Source organism: Oreochromis aureus, linkage group 7 (genome assembly GCF_013358895.1).
Source record: "Oreochromis aureus strain Israel breed Guangdong linkage group 7, ZZ_aureus, whole genome shotgun sequence".
NCBI lineage: Eukaryota > Metazoa > Chordata > Actinopteri > Cichliformes > Cichlidae > Oreochromis > Oreochromis aureus.
Window position 1 is genome coordinate 61,837,522 of NC_052948.1, and position 20,304 is coordinate 61,857,825.

General features: G+C 40.7%; 1 protein-coding gene across 1 annotated transcript in view; it reads right to left on the reverse strand.

The window, feature by feature from the left end:
* Positions 1 to 20,304, reverse strand: part of znrf1 (zinc and ring finger 1) — a 64,534-nt gene that overhangs the window by 11,168 nt on the left and 33,062 nt on the right. Inside the window, exon 2 of the mRNA XM_031726867.2 lies at positions 5,630 to 5,725. Within this exon, the coding sequence (XP_031582727.1) occupies positions 5,630 to 5,725 (96 nt within the window). The remainder of the gene's footprint in view (positions 1 to 5,629; positions 5,726 to 20,304) is intronic.

The following is a 20,304-nucleotide window of genomic DNA, read 5'->3' on the forward strand; positions in this document are numbered from 1 at the left end:
AGTGGAGTTTAGGTTGAAATTGGTTTTATGCACTCTACAAAATGTAAGCGTTTACCACCAGAGGGCAGTATTTTAACAGTGGGGTTTTTGTTTTTTTTTTAAAAACGTTTGACATTAATTGTAGCCAAAAACAAAAACAATGACATTGACTCCCTGTACCAACTTGTGGTATAAAATTGTATTACAGGAAAGTACAACCTGTCCCTAGTTTAATATAGATGTTTCTCAGATAAAGTTACATTCTAGTGATTTCGTTAATTTTGTCAGGTTTGTATCTGTTGTCAAAAGGAAAAATGTACACAAGGTAATTTTAAGTTGTGCAGACGTCACAGTTTACATTGATCAATTTATTTCTGCACATTTACATCTGTGCTGTAAAAACCAAACAGCAACATCTGCAGTTGTTGGCTGATACCTAAAAGACATCAGTCGACACATTCAAAGGCAATCAAGTTTTCAGGAACCAGGTGGCCGTTATCAGGTTAAAAAAAATAATTATAACAAAGTAAAGCTCAAATCCATTATATGAAATCTGGTAGTGGCATCAGCCCTGACCTCTCAAGTATAGCAATGCTTGATAACAACCGTGACATCTTCTCATAATAATGAGATAAGATGCAACTGAAAAAGAGCTGTAACGATGAAACGAAAATCAAAATATTTCTCATATGAAAGTAAACTTTACGGTGCAAATTACACCAAAGCATTGGACTGTGATGCAAATATGGAAGAATGTGATGTGAGATATGTGTCAGTGCTGCAAGTCTCTCAATCACTCAGTCTCTCCTCACCTGCCTGCTTCCCTCCTAACTTGCACACCTGCAAACAGATATTTGGCATCTATAATGACTTAGATGAGGTGCTCTTTGCCTTTCTGAATCACAGCACCAAACTCTCTTTTTTTAACCTCTTCGTGTATCCTCCAGTGACCTGAGCCGCGTGAAGCAAACTGCATGCCTTGCACCCTCCTCTTCACCTTTTTCTTATCTGTCTGTGTCTTCATGCTACCTCCCCCTGACATTCCAGGTCTGTACGAGGCCCCTTCTCACCCTCGGTGCAACGAGTTATATTTAGTGCGAGGCATTAAAATAACATCATGCGAAAGTCAAAGCCCAGAAAAGATCCGGTGGTCAGCTCACGTGGACTTGTGCTACCTACTACCCTCACCTGCTTCTGCACTGTGCAGGCAGGTGGGTAAGCACATAGACACAAAAAGGACGTTATTTCAACGTACTGAGATTTAAACTTCAAATTAATCCCACAAGCCGCCCTTACATTTTGTTGGCCCTTAAGCAGCTTTGTTAGAATGCTGTTATTACTCACTGCCAGTATTAGCTTACTCATACTAAATCTATATGATAACCAAGATATGGATTTATGAAGTAGGGTGAGATTTTACAGTTCCTCCACAATCCTGCAAGAGTGACCTGTCTTTTATGATACTGCAGAAGTTATAAATGAAAAAACAATGCTCTGTCATTTGTGAAATAATGTTATGTTTCAAGAAGAAAGCATAAAATTACAGGCTTTGGGTGGGAAGGGCTCAGTTTATCAACAGAGGCCACTATGAAGCTAAATTTTTGGCTAGGCTAATGCTAAAATATGAGGCTGTTGAAAATGGCAGTGTTGATGCATCAGAACCAGAAGGTTTTAATGATGTCTTTGATAATCAGACACAGTTTTAAATAAATATGTGCACATTTACTACCTAACTAAGCCATATGTTTCTAATTCTAACTCTTGATAGTGTTACCATGTAGTAACATAGCCAAGCAGATTCATAAGCTACGAGTATATTACCTCTGTAACAGGTAATATACACATGTACACCTTTGAATAATGACATTTGTAATGTAATTACTTTATACTTTATATATTTATATATGTCTACTCTTATTGCAGGGAGGAAGCTGGTGTAGCCAGAGAAAATCGAAGCACCCCGAAAGGCCACAAACGTCTTTGAATCAGGAACCTTCTTATTGTGAGGTTGAGCCCGGTAAAAAGCCTGCTTCAGCAGAAAGGATTTACTCACAAGTCTAAATTCCAGAACGAAATGACAAGTCAGGGCTGACCAATGACTCCAAGTAGCTCAGAGATATGTACAAGGTGTCCTTTGAGTCCAGCCCCTTGATGTGCTAGCCACAGTTAGATGCAGAACGATAAGAGCCCTCATTCACAGAGCGATAAAATCTTTATTAGGAAGTTAGAGGGGTATCAAAAGGATATGAGCCAGAAGAATTTTGTGATTTTGTTCAGGTCTAAGCATTTAAACCTGCTTAGTGAGGTTTCTACATGACAAAAGTGTGTAATTATGCGTTTGGGTGTGAAGCAAGTGGTCCTTTGACCATATACACCATAACCTTGTGCGCTGTACCAAAGGGCTATAAGACCTTACCCTTGAATCCAGTGCATCACAGCAGACAGACACTCTATGCTGAAACTGATTAAATGCTACTGAAAATGCTACAAAACTACAAATGTATGCAGATGATGTGGTATTAAAAACTTCATTTTGAAAGCAGGTTATAAGCAAGTCTGCTTAACTTTAGAGGTTTCTCAGTGTATTTATGAATCTCCTGAACAGTAGATATGTGTGTGTGTGTGTGTGTGTGTGTGTGTGTGTGTGTGTGTGTGTGTGTGTGTGTGTGTGTGTGTGTGTGTGTGTGTGTGTGTGTGTGTCTGTGTGTGTGATGTGCCGATGTGCGGCACTCAGTCGGTCCAGGTGATTGACAATACACCCCTGAGCATGCTGGGAAACAAGATAAGCGCAGCCCATTTTGTGGGCCTCAAAAACCCAAGAGAATAGACACGGAAGAAGATAGAGGGAAAAAAGAAATTACAGCGAGATTACACAGCAGGCACAGACAGACAGACTCACAGATGAGAGAAGGACAGAGGGAGAACGAGAGAGTAATTTGCTGGAAATAAAGAGTGACAGGAAGGACAGGAGGTGCCGAAAAAAGGAGGAATTATGGGAGTGTTTCTCCTTTTGCCCTCTCCTCTCGTCCGTTATCAGCCATCAGGGTACTCCATCATTCTGGATCCCATCTTCCTTAAGACAGTTACACTTCTCCTCTCTCTGTCTCTGTCACTCAATCCTCAATCCAAATTCAGCTGCAGGCTTCCACCTTACAGTAGTTTTTTTTACTGCACCAGCCTCGATGGCCAGGTTGAAGACTTCTTGTGTCCGTCCTATCAGCCTCTAACAAATTCACTCGATTAGTTATCGTTATGCTCAGAAACATGAGCACCACGTATGAGCAGACTTTTACAAGGTGACCTGTTTAGACGCACAGTCAAACAAATAAGTGTCAATCAACTTACTGCTGTGGGGCAACAAACAGACATGATGACCGTGTGTCTCCAAGCAACCAGGAGCGGCAGTCGAGGCCATAATTAAAACAGGAGCCTGCTCGAGGAAATAACAGGAGACTGGAAGGTAGACCGTGTGTCTGCAGCAGCTTTATGTACTTTTTTATTTCATTCATAAATAGCCCAGAGCAGCACTGTGGACACCGAGTAACAGTAAACATGAATGATGTCAGAATCGTAGCAATATTTCCCCAAGTCAGGAATCATCTGGCTTTTTAAAAATGGTAAAATTCAGTTTTTATTTATTTATAACTGAGTCTAAAATGGACCAAAGAGCTCAGTGTTATAAAACCTGCGTTTTATTTTTCTAATTTTACCTAAAACCATGAGTGAATTCATTTCCCAATGCATATTCACCATCCTGTGGGTCGTCTACTTCGGAACGATGCTGTATTTAAATGTGTGCGATGTCAGAACACTGGCCCACACCTCGAGGTAAACATAGACTTTACTTAGAAGGCCACCCACATATTTTAACAGCCGAGCAAATACATTTTGCGACTCATTTTTCCAGAGATTATTCAAGAGAACAAAGGATTTCACCATCAGTTCACTGGGACAATCCGGTGAGTCTTATGTTGAAAGCTTAGTTGTGTGCAGGCGTGCAGCAGTTTGAATTGCTGCTTCACAGCAAGAAGGGTTTGAATCTTTTGGTGGGACGTTTACGTGTGTGGTTTCTCTCTTCATAGCCCGGCTTCCTCCCACAGTACAAATACATGTTTGTTAGATTAGGTGATGATTCCAAGTTTGCTGTAGTTGTGAATGTTTCTATGCCTTAGCTACGTGACAGACTGGCGACCTCCACCGCCGCCCTGACTTTGAATTTGACAAGTGGAAGAAAACTGATGGATCCATGCATGCATAGTTGCTTTTCGAAGGTTATTCACAGCTCTTACCATCTCAATACATTTTCTTTGCCTACTTTGGGGGTTGGAGCCCATCCCAGCTGACACGGAACAAGAGGCAAACCATTCACCGTCACATACCTACAGTCCACCCAGCAAACACGTCCCCTTGGGCTCCACACAGCCCCAGACTGGTCAAGGACTGCAGCTGATAATGTTTATTTATCTGCTGAGGGCTCAAAAGCCACTCCAACCTGATCCTGCAGCAGTTGGAGAACGGCATCGTATGATACCATCCCCAGCTGCAGTCCCACACTGGGATTAGCTCATTATCACTCATTGATCAGTTGATCAATCCAACAAAGGCTGAACAATTTCAAGATGTACTTGAACCAACAGCAGGTGTAATCCCTTAGAAACACAATAACAAGTCCCAGATGATCAGTTATAACTGTTGGTTAGATAACAGGGAGAAAAACAGCCGGACAGCAGACAGGGAGGGATGAGCTAACAGAGTGACACAGGGCAGCACTGCCCACATGGTCAATGAAGTAAAACAAAAGACCCTGACATGCCTGGCTCCACATCTCTACACTGTTTTCAGCACTTAGAGTAAGCTGAGAATTTGTGGCCCTTCATTCTTTTGCGTTGCTCGTATGCAGAGCCTAGCTTTGAAGACATGTCGTAGCTGTGTACTGTACTGAGGGGGCAATCTTACAAGTAACTGGTCTGTGAGCTAGTCTTGCTTGTGCTGCTACTGATCCTTCAGCCACAGAGAAGAGCGGTGTTAGAACATCCAAAGAGCTGAAGTGAAGCTGAGTCCTTTTCCTTGTCCCTGTTGCTCCCTTTCCTGTTCTGGCCAACTTCTCAACCAGTCAGCATTCAACCTACACCCGGCAATAGTGCACTGACGATGTCCACAGGTTATGTGAGCCGCAGCAGTTCTACAAGACTGCCGTAGTGCACAGTCAAAATAAGCAGTGTGTCTTGGACCTTGCAAGTACAGTTTGGTACTTCAGTAGAATGACAGCAAAAAGTAAAAACCCCCAACAGGCATAACGGAATCACACAGAACCAGTAAGAGCTGTGAAACTGAAGAGGTCACATGTCAGAGCGCAGCAGTCAGGAGGCTTTGCAGCCTCAGCTGCGTTTGTATTTATGGCTGAAACTGTCGGGTTGTGTAAATTCATGTTATGAATTTTTATGATTTTCCTCATTGCCCCTCATTCATATTTATCATGTCTTCGAAGAACTAGCTCGATAACATGCTCCTGTCTTTAGACCCGCCCACCTTATCATAAATATTTATGAGCACAGCAGCTTCAAGGCCTTCAAGTTCATTGTTCCCTGGCACAGCGAGCCTGATTTCTACCAGATCGATCATAAAAAGAACAGAAGGAGGTGTTTCTTACCATTGTAAGAGAGGCGGGGCTTGCTTAGACACATGATAAAGTGAACCTCCATTTCATTGGACGCCACAGACTTGGAGCAGACAGGACACTTGAATCCTAGGAAGAACAGGAGCAAAGTAAAAGATCAGTGCAAACATATATACACACACATGACTCTAAACAAGCATCGGCTTCATTGTGAGTGCATTTCACCCAGCTGAGAGCCTGTAATGTGACTACAAAGCCTGAGCAAAGGAACGGAATGTAAAATGTCATTTTTTTAATGCATAAGAACGTGATAATAGGAAATCCCAGCAGTTCTGATGTTAAAATACTCCAACAACAGACCAATTGAAGAAGTCCTAAAACAGTGATCATTTTAAATATAAAACTATTTAACAATCATGTTGGTTAACATGTTTTTATTGGCATGTTAGAATATATTTAAAGTCCGCAACACATTTAGATTTTATTTGTTGTATGGTTTTATTTTTTTCATAAAATTTATACATTTATACGTTTCTCAGCCACAAATATAAATTATATTTTTTTAATTTCCCAATATGTTGTGATATAAATAACAGGTTAGCTGACCAGGTGGCTGTAGTAGTGGGACTCTGTAGCCACCTGTTAACTTTCAGCTGCTTATTCACAGAGGATGAAAAAGCAGCTGGATGGACCCAAACTGTCTTTGAATACAGCTGGCAAGGTTCCTTGTTCTGCTCTGCAGCTTTGGTGAACTTAACATAGCAGCACATGATCCAGTTTTCCACCTGCTGCATGTTCGAGTTAGAGCGACTTTCTAACCCTAGCTGCAGCCCAGGATGGCCGCCATCTTGGGCTGAATGAGATCAACAATATCAAGGACGCCACAAGTGAGCCAACCGGTAGAGAAAGCAAAAGACAGGAAGGTGTTTAGGTGTTTTTGAGTTAACTTTCAAAATAAGAGAATGGATAAAAAATAATAACTCACTTATTGGCTTCTGCTAGCGTGGCCATTAGCATATCCAGTTTATTAATAGAAAAAATTGGTGTCAGATGTAGTTGAAGGTCTGCCTTTCTAAAAAAAAAAGCAGGCTGAATCATTAGCCACTGCTTTATTATCAGTTAAGAAAAGAAACATTGAGTAAAATAAAACATTGTGATTGGGAAGACTGATTGTGCTATCCAGTTCTTCCCTTTCACCCCAATGCATATTTTAAAAAGACTCATCTGTGCTTGTTTTCCCAAGTTCTGTAAAGTTGTAGCTGTGTCAGTACTCTCTGTTTGTACTCTTTGGAGCCATCAGGGCTAACTATATTAGTATAACACATACCAGATAATTAGGTCAACACTGGGCCACATGAGCCGAGTTTGCACACAGCTGAAAACAGCTGCGACTGTGACAAAAGGGAGCTTCAATCAAAACGGCAGTGACTCTTCACGTTCAGCATCACTGAGAATGGGGTATGTTTCAGCAGGTATTAGGTATTAGTGGGTTTTGTATCCAGGTTACTTCAGTTTACTGAGCTCACTCTACCGTACCTTTGCTCAAATCAAGACTGGTACTAAAAAACTGCTAAAAGAAAATTTAAAAAATGCAAAACTGCTAATTTCAATGTGTAAATTCTTTTGAAAAATCCACCAGTTTCACTGCCTTATGGTTTCCATTTATTAAAAATCGATTATATGGGAGGTAACGCTACAGTTGTTTGGTGGTTTAATGAGATTTACAAATTTATAAACAGTTACACTGATGGAGGTCTTCTTTCTGCAGGAATTCTTTCTGAGCATTTTCCCCCTTCTTCTTTTCAGAGACTTTCTGTGGAAATGTTTTAGCTGCATAGCTTTTTGCTGTTGCTAACTAATCCTGGCAGTAACAGACCTCTTAATTTGTAATGTTCTGTCTTTTTCTTTTCCTAATTCCTCTTTCCTTTCTTGTCTTTTGCTAGTTTTAGTCCAACAACTTCCAACCTTTCTCAATTAGGTCAGGCTGCATGAGGTAAAGTGAGATAAACTTGCTGTGGACAGCAGTGAAAAAATCTGTTTCGTTAAATGCCAAGGAGAAAGGAGTTTGAAATAAAGTTTGGAATAGTATAAGCTCCACAATGTCCACAGGTATGTGAGCCACAGCAGTTCTGCAAGACTGCTGTAGCGCACAGTCAAGATAAGCAGTGTGTCTTGGACCTTGCAAGTACAGTTTGGTACTCCAGCAGAATGACAGCAAAAACCCCAACAGGCATAACAGAATCACATAGAGCCAGTAAGAGCTGTGAAACTAAAGAGGTCACATGTCAGAGCGCAGCAGTCGGGACGCTGAGTGGGAGTGGAGGCTTTGCTGGAGACGCAACATCTCCAGGATCTGGTGCTACAGGGGGCCAGACACCAACCAGGTGGAGAAGGCAAGCTCTGGGATCTGCTTGACGAGATGGGACAAGGCGTGAGCAAATAACTCTCAAAGACGGTTCGCTGCTGGGTGTGTCATGACGATGTCCCTGCTCCAATCCCCAACCACTATATTCTGACAACAGGTCAAATATTTATGACAGGTGGTCACTGATGTGCCTGTGGTGCCAACAAGTTTGTAAGTCTTCCAAATAAGAAACTAATAATCTCATTTTCAGCCACGAGGGTTTAGTTCAGCTCTGATCTGAGGCCCTTTTGTTGCTTTCAGTAACCATTTATTTTCATTTATGTCAGTTGGTTAGCTTTAGGCAGTAAAACTACTTGCTTGTGTTGTTTTAAAACCTTTACAATATTCTCGGTCTTACTTTATATTTTATTCCTGCACTCACAGTTTCGTTATACACGTACAATGACAATAAAGGGCTATTCTATTCAATTCTATTCTATTCTATTCTATTCTATTCTATTCTATTCTATTCTATTCTTCCTAAAATTGAGGCTCCTGCTTCTATTTTAAAAGCAGGAGCTTCTCAGTCTAGCAGGAGGAACTGCATGCTACAAATAAAACTAGACATGTGACGACTCTGGTTAAACAAATAGCCCACCTACAACTAAACCGCAACATGGCAGCATCCTGTGCATATAACATAACTGTGACCAAATTAATTTTTAAGTTAAAGTTGTGAGGAGAAGAGCTTTCAGTTGGTACAAATTCTGCAGCAAGAGTATTAACAGAGGTTATATTTTCCCCACAGCGGTTCCCTGATAATTTCTTGTATGATCAGGCTTGATCATATATTCAGGACTAACGCTATGATGTTATCCCAAAAGAGTTAATTGCTTTAAGTGTACAGGATAACGTGTGCTTCCTAAAGTTTTTAAAACTCAAAAATGTGGCAGAGACTTCAACTATCAGACTCTTCAGGAGGCAGACACCATCTCTACTTTAAACTCAGGTGACCATACCTTAGTTAGGTTGCTATAGGCTCATGATATTGGGGACTTCCTGTGATGACATGGGCATTTCTCCTTCCCTCCCCTCTTTTCAGTCATCATGTATTTATATGCCGCTGCTCCATGTCATTAATTTTAATCCGTTCTTTCCTGTAGTTCTTGTACTTTGTGTGTGTTTCTCTTTCCCCTCACCCTGAAACCAGGGTTCCCACTTCCTGAACCTGTTTCTGCCAGAAGTCTCTTTCTATTAAAAAAGGTTGTTCTTCTTCCCAACTTTCACCAAATGCTGGCTCAGGTGATTTGTGTAGGTGAATGTCAGATTGTTGATATTATTAACACATCTGTCAAACTACAAATAAGTTGAACACAAAAATAATTTCACTCTCTGCCACAAAAACAAATTTTACCGTACAATATTCATTTGACATATGCTGAACTTTTTAGACACAGGCAGCACTCAAAATATCCTCTCAGTTTGGTTCTGATGACTGGATGAGAGAAGCAGTTCTCCCCATCAAATCGCATCTGTCTTTAAACAAGGACTTGTGATATGGAGCTCATTCTAAAGATGGCCAAATGCAACTATACCAAATTTGATGAAACAGAAATAAAGCATAATAAATGCTCCATTTAAATTGTAGCAATATGAGGCAGCCTCAGTCCACAAATGGCAGCTACCATGATAGAAAATTGGTAGCTGACAATTAGTGACAGGTCCCTGCACCTGGTTGAGGTAAAGGGACCTTCAGTGTGGAGAGGACTTAAAGCAAAGGTTTCAGCTTCTCCTGTGTGAGAATCTGCCGGAGTGATGACAAATACAGTTCTGAGACATTCACGGGCTTAAAAGTGGAAAATAAAGTAAAAAACAAAAATAACACTGCAGAACTGCAGCATACATACATGGCATTCATTTCTGTGAAATGTGAAAAACGCTAGGGAGGTGCAGGTAGAAACGTTCACTACACACACTACATGGCAGCTGACCCACATTTCCCTTAGCTGCTATTTTCAGACGCTCCATAGGGATGAGCAGAGAGAGGGAGATGGAAGAAATGAGCGAAAAAGAGGTGCAGGAAGAAGGTGAGAGAGCTGAAGCATTTCGAGGAGAAATGAAGGATTGTGATACGTGGTCCAGCAGGACTCTAACTGTGCAGCTTGTGTGCGCGTTCGCTTTCAACTCAGCCAAGCACCGCGAATCCTCGAGGATATTTCGTATTCAAGGAGTGCATGAGGTCAGATAGGGACAAAAATAAATCACAGGGCCGGATCATAAATTAATTACACTGGTGCCTATGTGAGAGTGTGGACACAGATGTGTGCTGTGAGTGTGCGCAGGCCTGTTTTGCAGTCCTACTGTACAGGAGTTGGTTCGTGTCAAACGGGCACATTTCTCTAATATTTTCCTTCAGTGTCATCTGTGGACCACAGGTGATGTGGCGGTTTGCCCTGTGCGTGGGGCTGCACGGCGTCAATGCGTTAACGACGCCGTGCAGCCCCACGCACAGGGCAAACCGTGTTTACTTGCTAACAGGGATTGCCGCGTTGATGCGGTTACGTCATTTTAACGAGATTAACACTGACAGCACTAGTTTTTTTACAGTTGAATTATACGCTGACTTAACAATGACTGACTTAAATGAACTACTAGAACCTTTTCTGTATTTTTACATGTTTATCTGGTCCAGCTCACTTAAGCTTAAAGTGGGCTGTATGTGACCCACAACGTAAAATGAGCTTCACATCCCTGATCTAGAGTATTCTGGTGAGGCGTCCAGTCTTAGAGGGACCTGCTGTAGTGGTGTCTGCGTTCTCTTGAAAATAATGGAAGCGAAATGCACTTGCCTTGCATTACTCAAAGTAATACAAAGCTACATATAAACATTCAGTAGCAGCTTTACTTGTATCCAGCTTCACTGAGTAATTATTTTCTTACTAACATATTACATACGGCAGCCATTGTTCATTAGATGATGTTTGTTACAAAGCAACAAAGACTGATTTCACCCTTGGCTTAGCTGTAGTCTTTCACTGCAAAGGATTTCTTATATCAGTTTGATTTGGGATGAACTTACATTCAGAAACAATTGGGCTGGATTTCTGTTGGTATATCTCAGTTAGGATACAGGACGAGGTAATCGTATTAAAAGACTTTAGAGAGAATCTATTGTGCTCATCTCCAGCTCCATATTTTTACGCTAGGTTTCTAAGAGACCTGATTGATCTTTATTTATTTGGTGCAGCCGCTCAGCTCTTTTAGCTTCCTTCAACCTCCCTTCACACCAGCTTTAAAGGCAAAGTGGATGTAAGCTGCTGTGTATTGTCAGACGGTGCGTCCTGTATGGCTCCAAAGCCCTTCGTCCCTTTGATTTCTTTTCTTGTCTCGTCCCCTCATTTTGAACCAAGAGCAAGAACCACCAACTCAGTGCAGTTTGAACTGCTGAAGTTCAAACTGACGATTCAGGTGACTTTGAACGTTGCATGGTTGTTGGTACCAGATGAGTCGGTCTGAAAATTTCAGACACTACTTATCTTTTGGGGATTTTTCTGCACAAGCATCTCTGGGGTTTACAGAGAACAGGCTGAAAAACAGAACATATCCAGTGAGCAGTATTTTTCAAGGAGAAAATGCCTTGTTGATGTCAGAAGAGACCAGACTGCTTTAACCTAGCAGTAACTTAAATAACCACTTGTTACAACAATTTCCCTTTTGGGATCAATAAATTATCTATTGACATATCTTATCTTACAAGGTACGCAGAACAGCATGAATGCTTAATGTGCCGAACCTTGAAGTAGACGTGGTACAGCAGCAGAAGACCGCACCTTATCCAGCTTCTGTCAGGAAACTGAGGCTTCTGTTCATACACACACTGATAATAAAAAACTGAAAGACTGTTGCTTGGTCTGAGGAGTCTCGATTTCTTTTGGATGGCAGGGCCAAAATTTGGTATAAACAGCATGAAAGCATGCATCTTTGTATCATCATTTAAGGTTGGTGGTTGTGGTGTAAATGTGTGGAGGATATTTTCCTAAGAATTTTTTAAACACCACATCCTGCCCGAGTATTATGGCTGACGATGTCCACCCTTTACGAGAACTTTACCAAATACCCATCATCTGTCTGCTGCTTCCAGCACGATAATGCAGCACGTCACAAATCTCAAATTATCTCAAACTGCTTTCATGAACATGACAGTGAGTTGTGTAGCCAACAAATCTGCAGCAACTGTGTGATGCTATCATGCCAATATGGCCCAAAATCTCTGAGGGATGTTTCCAGCAGCTTGTTGAAACTGTGCCATGAAGGATTAATACAGTTCTGAAGGCAAAACGGCATCCAGCGTGATACTAGCAAGGTGTAACTAATAAAGTGGCCAGTGATTGTAGGTTTTTCCCACCAGTTGAAACGAAACTGAAATCTTTATAAGGTAAGAACTACTAACTGGTAAAGAACATTCTCCCCTTTGGCGCTGCTACTTCTAGATGGAAAATTAAAATAATGATTCTTTTTAAAGTGCAGAAAATCTCACCTTGTTGCTCGGTGCTTGTGTTTTCTGTCTGGCTGCAGGTGCTGCATGTATTACCATTTTTTACATTCAGAGCCAACACTTGAATTAAACTGAATGCTGAGTTATCCTGTTTTCTCAGTCAGTCCTCTCTGATGTTTTAGTGATGAAAAACATCTGTGAGTCAAAGTTGCAGAGAAGAGCAGCGCGACACTGTGATACAATAATTAGCATTCAGTGAACGGTGGAAATCAAAGCTGGATAAGGACCCTAACGCAAAATCTGTTGTTAGGCTTCCAGTCGGGATTTCCCTGCAGCTGGCTCATTGCTGGCGTCTTACTAAATCACGATTTGTGTCAGGAGGACCACCACATGATCGGCAGCCTCGCCTGATTGGTCACATTAAAACACCAGATGACGGTTTATAAACTGTGACAAAGCGAATGTAATATGCATGAAGTGTGACGGGTGCACTGGAATACCACCCGGAAGCTGAGTGAATGTCCTCACCAACAGATGATTATTTAGTTTGGGCCAAAATCAATTTCAGTGCCTGCATTTTAATTTCATTACATCTCTCTCTGTGCTCTGTTTCTTAGCACAACACAGTATCCAAGAGTCTTCAGCCGCTGTAGGAGAAGAGCTCAGTTCTTGAAGCAGAAAAAAACCACATTAATTTGGCAGAACATTGTCAGATATCTTTGCTCTTGGATTTTTCCAACAGCAGATGGGTCCTTAAAATCTTCTCTATCAGATGGGTACTGCCACTCCTGCCTCAAGTAGAAACAAACTATCAAAAGGGCGAAATCTGCTCCCTTCAACAATCACAAAAGGGATGACAAAATCAATTCCTGTATATCCACTGAAAATCAGTTTGTAATCACAACAGAAACATCCGATTACGGCTAAAGCAATTAAAACACATCCATTTGTAATTAACAGTCATTCATCCTCTTAATGACATCAGTCACTCGTGGCAAAATCATGCTGATTGGTGCTGAATACTAATAAACTGACTGATTGAATGACTGACCTTTAATAACCTTTATTATTATTATTATTATCACACTTCACAGCAGGAAATGTCGACTAAAATAATCGTTAATGTTGTTTTCAACATAAATATTTTGCTCTTCACTAATTATGATATAATACAGGATTAATGCAAACAAGTTGATGGCTCTTGGACCCTAAACTAACCTTCATCCATCATCTCATTGTGATGCTAACTCTTCACATATTCTCTGCGACAAAGAATAGATGAACAAGAACGTGCAGATTTGCAGCACAGCATAGCTAAGCATTAAACTAAACTGGTTTGGGCTGGAGTTTAGAGAGAACTCCTTGCTCTCTGTGTTCATACCAACCACCTCTTTTCAAACATGAGTTAATGATGCAAGATAATCTTTTAAAACTGTCTGAGAACACAAGCGACACAATAAGGCTTCAGCTGATCGGGAAGTATCAACCGAGAACCTTCTTGTAGTAAAGCAAAAGTGTTAACCACCACACCACTCAAACCCAATGCAGCCTTTTTTGTCTCTTATGTAAGGGGCAGCCATCTCAACACTTTTATAAAATAGTGTAAATAAAATTTGGCAAATTCTGATTGCAAATAGTTTCATTAAAGGTATTTTTGTAATTGTGCTCTGCAGAATTTATCTAAAGCTTTCAACACTTGGAGGCAGTCAGTGCCCAAAAATACAGCTGTGACCTGGTTCATCTTAAGTTTGTATTGTTTCTATGCCACACGCAGACATTTTACATGTGCATATACATATATGTATAATTCCCCTCTCGCCCTTGTGGGAGGGCTATCCTTCAGGCTTGGGTCCTCTACCAGAGGCCTGGGAGCTTGAGGGTCCTCCGAGGTATCTTAGCTGTTTCCGATGTTGTTCCTGGGATCTGCTGGAGCCACTCACCTAGCTTGGGAGTCACTGCACCTAGTGATTACCACTGGGGCCACTGTTACTTTCACCTTCCACATCTTCTCGAGCTCTTCTCTGAGCCCTTGATATTTCTCAAGCTTCTCATGTTCCTTCTTCCTGATGTTACTGTCATTCGGAACCGCTACATCTGTCACTACGGCCGTTTTCCTCTGCTTGTCTACCATCACTATGTTCGGTTGGTTAGCCACCAACATTTTGTCCGTCTGTATCTGGAAGGCACAGGATCTTAGTTTGGTCATTCTCCACCACCCTTGGGGGTATCTCCCATTTTGACCTCAGGACCTCCAGGCCGTACTCGGCACAGATGTTTCTGTATACTATGCCGGCCACTTGGTTATGGCGTTCCATGTATGCCGTGCCTGCTAGCATCTTGCACCCTGCTGTTATGTGCTGGATTGTCTCAGGGGCATCTTTACACAGCCTGCACCTGGGGTCTTGCCTGGTGTGATAGACCCCAGCCTCTATGGATCTTGAGCTCAGAGCTTGTTCCTGTATGTATATATATATATTTAATATATATATATATATATAGATATATATATATAGATATATATATATATATATACATATATATACATAAATAATTCGTCTTTGTCTTTATACATCAATAATAATATAGCAGCAATAATTTCGCTGAGGATTCATTTCTTTGATGGCCTGTTCTGTGTTCACACTGTGTAATACAGCAGTATATTTGTGACATGACTGAGAACAAGAGAAAGTGGCCAGCTCCAACACATAAACACACACTCAACAATGATAGTGCTCCTCTAACAGCCCAATAACTAAATGTTAAGTGTGCCTATGATTTCCAATGAAGTGTAACAGAGTTGCTTAAACGATCAACTTTGTGCTGCTCACAGGATTGATACTTAAAAGAGCGTGGGCCGTTATCTTGGGTGACAGCTTAGCTAGAAAGTGTGAATGTTGCTTTTAACTGTATTCTTTTTGAAAGAAAAGTTTGATTCCATACGCCCATTAGCTTTTTCTCCAGTGCCTCCCGGTGCTACTTTGAAGCTTTTCTCTAACAACTCTGAGTCATTCTCCTCTTACTCTTCTATATGTACGACGTTAGCGCCATAGGCTGCAGTATATGAGCCTGTGGCACCACCACAATTAGCTAGAAGTTTCTACTTTGACTTATAAATCGGATTATAAGTTAAACCAGCACCACAGAAGTGAATTCTATGTAGCTGGTAAACATTTTCACAACTGCGAGTGAAATTACAAAACAGGTTCACTTGCTAAAACATCTTATTGCCTTTGTGCTTCTTTAAAACTGAAGGTTGGTTGTTTTTAAAAAAATATTCCATAAAACACCACAATGTATCTCAGATTAGCTGATTATGCTCTGAAATTGGTCAATTACATCATAACACCAGCAACTTTATCAATATTATTATTCTTAACTGTATGAATACTCCTCACAGGTTGCATTTCCAATTCGGACCAATTACATCATCGCATATTCATGACAAGATTATCTAAAAATATCAGATTGTTTAATTATGATAAAATTATGAACCTCTAATTCGGTGTCAGCTGTCAGTACAAAAAGGAAATGTTAATAACGGATACTTTTTTCCCCAAAATGAAACCAAATGTGATGCAAAACAGCTTCGTATGTGTCGTGCTTTGAAAATGATTGATACTAACAGCTCAGGTCAACAGCCTCTTGGTCAAAAGTCAACTAGATTTGCATGGAGGGATGTTAATAAGGCTTACAGGTCCAAGCTCGGTAACTGAGTTCTTCATGCACTGTAGTCATTTCAGTTTTTTCGTGGTCGTGACTTATGTCAAAACAATCTATCCAGGTATAAGAAATGGAGACGCTCTGCACTGAAGCTGCCATTCAAACCTTCAGGTCCTCCTCTCTATGGACTGAAAACACACAAACAGCACCGGCACATAACTTGTATGACTATGCAGCAACAACAAGGAAAGGGGCCGAACAGATAGAGCAGTCACCCCCTCTGAGCCCGAGTGCTATTAAATGGTCCCATGGAGACTTATTCATGTCAAACCCCTGCACAGACAACACACACAACCGAGCAAGGTCAGTCAACTCAATCTCAGGCCAATGCATATTTCATCGAGCCTTGGTGGCCAAGCCCTGCCTGACACCCTGCTGCAGCTCCCAAATAACCACCGGCCACTGATAAAGACATCAAGACAGACACTGACGCTGAACTCTGTCAGCAGGAAACACCACACACTGACATGTATGACATGTTCGCGTGGACTGCTACTTTCAGCCTGAGCTGAATGAGAGCGACTGAATATGTTTTAAAAGGTTTGGGTCCCATGCTTGTGTTCTCTAAAGCAGTTTTGACACGTGAACCCAGGAAATAATCACGTTCTCAAAATCAAACATCACACATACTCTGCCTTGGTAGCTGGCAGATTGGAGATTAACAAAAAAATGAAACATTTACATTTTGTGATTGACTAGAGTTAGGGTCAGGGTTAATGTGTGATATGACTGCTGAAAACATTTGAGTGAAAAAGATGCTGGTGTCTTGTTAGCGAACAGATAGTAACATTAGATTGACAAATAAGATACTCTTTTTAATTAGTCCTAATAATATTAATGATGATGTCATAATAATACAATAAATACATTCAAAAAGAAACTGTCTATAACTTAAACTTGCACAAATTAATACATTCGACAACCGATGGTACAAATGAGTTTTGGTTGGTTCTTACTGGCCACACTGCATGAGGCTTTCTAAGGCGCCTGCTGCTAAAAGACAATTCTGAGAGTGCACACAGCGTATCTTACTTGTTTGTTCTGTAACCCATTATAGGTCACAGAAACATCCGAGAGTCAGCTGGCTTTGCAACCCCACAGTAAACACTCCACCAGCAACACATGGCTCAAAGTGGATTTGGAAACCGCAGTTACAGTAGCAAGGTTACTTATGGACAGCAATATTAAATGGTTTGCAAGGTATGTGGAGCTGAAAGTCTGTGTTTTCTGTGTCATGTCTCCAAGTTTAGTGTGTAATTGTCTGAAAGTATCACATTTATCTCATTCTTTTCTCCAAGTCATGCAATACAGAGTCTGTGCTGAATGAATGCATTTTATATGTGCAACATGCTGAGCTGTAAGTCAGTTATACCACCAATACAAGCGGTGCAGTAAACTGACAACAGTGCAAATTGCATGTGTCAGAAAGACACCGAAATGGTGATGAAGACAATATATAAAGTACAGATTAGAAAGCTAATCAGTCTGTTTTTGGCTGATTACCACTGAGACTGGCCGCAGATCACTGGAGTAAAGCCAAGACGACGTCCTGAAACCTGAAAGCACACAATACATGCAATGTGTTGTGTTTTGATATGCTTATTTTTTGCCTCCTGTCCTGATAACATCTGTGACTGAAGCTGGCGTCACTACTTTATGTGTGAAAAAGTCAAAGGACACTGAGACACTCACAGAGCCCAAAGCAGAAAGTCTTGGTTAGCAAATCCAGACTTGGATTTTAGGTTTTGTCAAACCAGATAATGGAAAAAAAGTCGATATTCAAATTATTTTGTGGACCTGACGTCACTCCAGTTTCAGCGTTAAGTTTTGACATTCTTTGTTAAAAATCAGAATCAGAAGTCTAACTCAAATGTCGGGTCTCATTTTTAGCCTAAATTATTTTTTGTCAAGTTGCTGTTTGGTTTTGTTTCCTTCATCTAAGAAATATTGTAAAAATCAAACGTTTACTGTCAGTCAATCATCTCAAACTTTTAGTACACACTTTAATTTTCTCCCGTCTTGATTATTGCAATTCACTTTTTACGTGCATCTCTCAGCAATCACCAACCACCAATGTAGAATGGTGATTGCATTATTGGCTGTGATGATGCTCATGTCTGGGTTGCATGCTAATGTCTTTAATATGTCATTTCGATAGTTTTAAAGAACGTCCTGAACATTTTTTCCCATATGAGATTCTTACCGATAATCACTCGTATGTGGACGGATGCTGGGGGGACTTAAGAGCCAGTTGCCTCTGCCTGTGAAGCTGATGTATTGAGAATTTGACAGCACGAGAAGTGTGAAGTAGGCTGAGTCAGTTAAAGAGCAAATACACAAGCAATTGGCCCAAACATTGGCTTTTATTTGTGAGCAACATCGTATAAGAAGCGAATTAAAGAACTCAGAAGTGAAAAAGGACAATTCATTGATGACAGTCTCACCAGCATCATCTGTTCAGCTGACAACCAGCTGAACATTGGTTCTGATTTACTTACATGTGCGTGGAACGTTCTTATCCTGGACAACAAAATAAGTGCATTTGCAAAATTTACCCTTGGATTTATGAAATGTGTGCTCCAGCCAGTATTGTTTGCATCACTGTGCGTATGTTAGTAAACTATTCTGAAACAGCAGGCTTGTGCAATATACCATCTGAATACTGTCGCACCCCCAAGTTTCTATATAAGGAAACACATTTATCTCCAGGTGAAGCAGCAAAAGTGGTGACAATGCTGCAAGAGAGGAGCCTGCACCGCTAAGGCAGGAGAGCAGGAGAAAGCCCAGCGTAAGAAAGTGAAACAATCATGTACAAAGAAAAGGCACCATTAAAAATAAATAAATAAAAATAACAGCTGAAATAATCAAGGTTCAGAATATGATTTTTCTCAAGACACTCGGGGTTACAAAATATTTAGGCGTCAAAATTGAGATGGAAATAAAAAATGTGTGGAGTTTGCATGTTCTCAGTATGTTTCTGGCTCCACAGACGTGCATGTAAGCTTAATTAGAGTCTCTAAATTGGCCACAGGTGCGATCTGTATAGAATAATGTGCTTAATAAATGTATGGGTATAATGTGACTTGTAATCTAAAGCACTTTAAATAGACAGTAAGAAAAGTTAAATGTGAGTGCATTACAGTTCACAGCGTTTGCCTTCTTTTTTGACCGAATATGAAGAAACTTCATTCTGAAATTGAGATATAATATTACAGATGTTTCAATGGGATGCGGATGCAGTTTGCAATATAAAATATTTTTGGTACACTAGCTAAATTGAGTCATATCTCATATATAATTGATTTAGAATTGAATCAAAGGCCTATAAATTTGGGTGAGCCTTAACAGGGTCTTGAATCACCTTGTCTGGACATGCTGCATTAATCTCGGGCTCACTGTACTTCAGCTCATCCTTGATAACATTTAATTACCTAAGGCTCGGTGTCCTTCCTTTGGTTGATGTCACAGGCAATTATAGATGGATCGATTTTATTGTGTTTTCGTCACTTCAGAACTTGAATTTGACTCACGTGTTAATCTCTTTGATGTCCCGGTCATTATCAGTGATGACCCTAACGCTCTGCTGTCAGAACATTTTTTTCCCAAGTTTTTGCAATAATGAGACAAAAAAACATTCTTAACTGACAGCAAAAACTATATTAATTTTTTTCCATTTAAGTACTTTCACTGCTCTCAAAAACTCGGGGTTAAGGTTCCATGACAAAGAGTGTCATATGAGTTCCTCCAATAACAGCCAGGAGCTGAAGGATGGCACCAGCTCTAGGAATTATGCTCATCCTGGAAGACTCTGTGTCTCACTGCAGCCAACATTCAGTGCCAGTGCAGAAACAGTGTGCTGATTTTGTAGCAAGCTGGAAAGTAAGACTGTGGTGGTAGTGAGGATTCACTTTTTGAAACCATGCTCTTGCTGTTTAGTGCTACAGTCTCTGTGACTCTCTGTTTACTGAATGGTAATAGTGATTGATGCTCTGAGTTCATAAAACCTCTCAGTAAGGCTGCATTCAATTACTGTACCCTGCAATCAATACCGAACGTGTAAGCCAAAGCCTTGTGGCACTTTTTGGCCTCAGTTTTGCACATAAGGCCAGGTTGACCCAAACTGTCTCATCAGTAGAGCTTTCCAGGTAA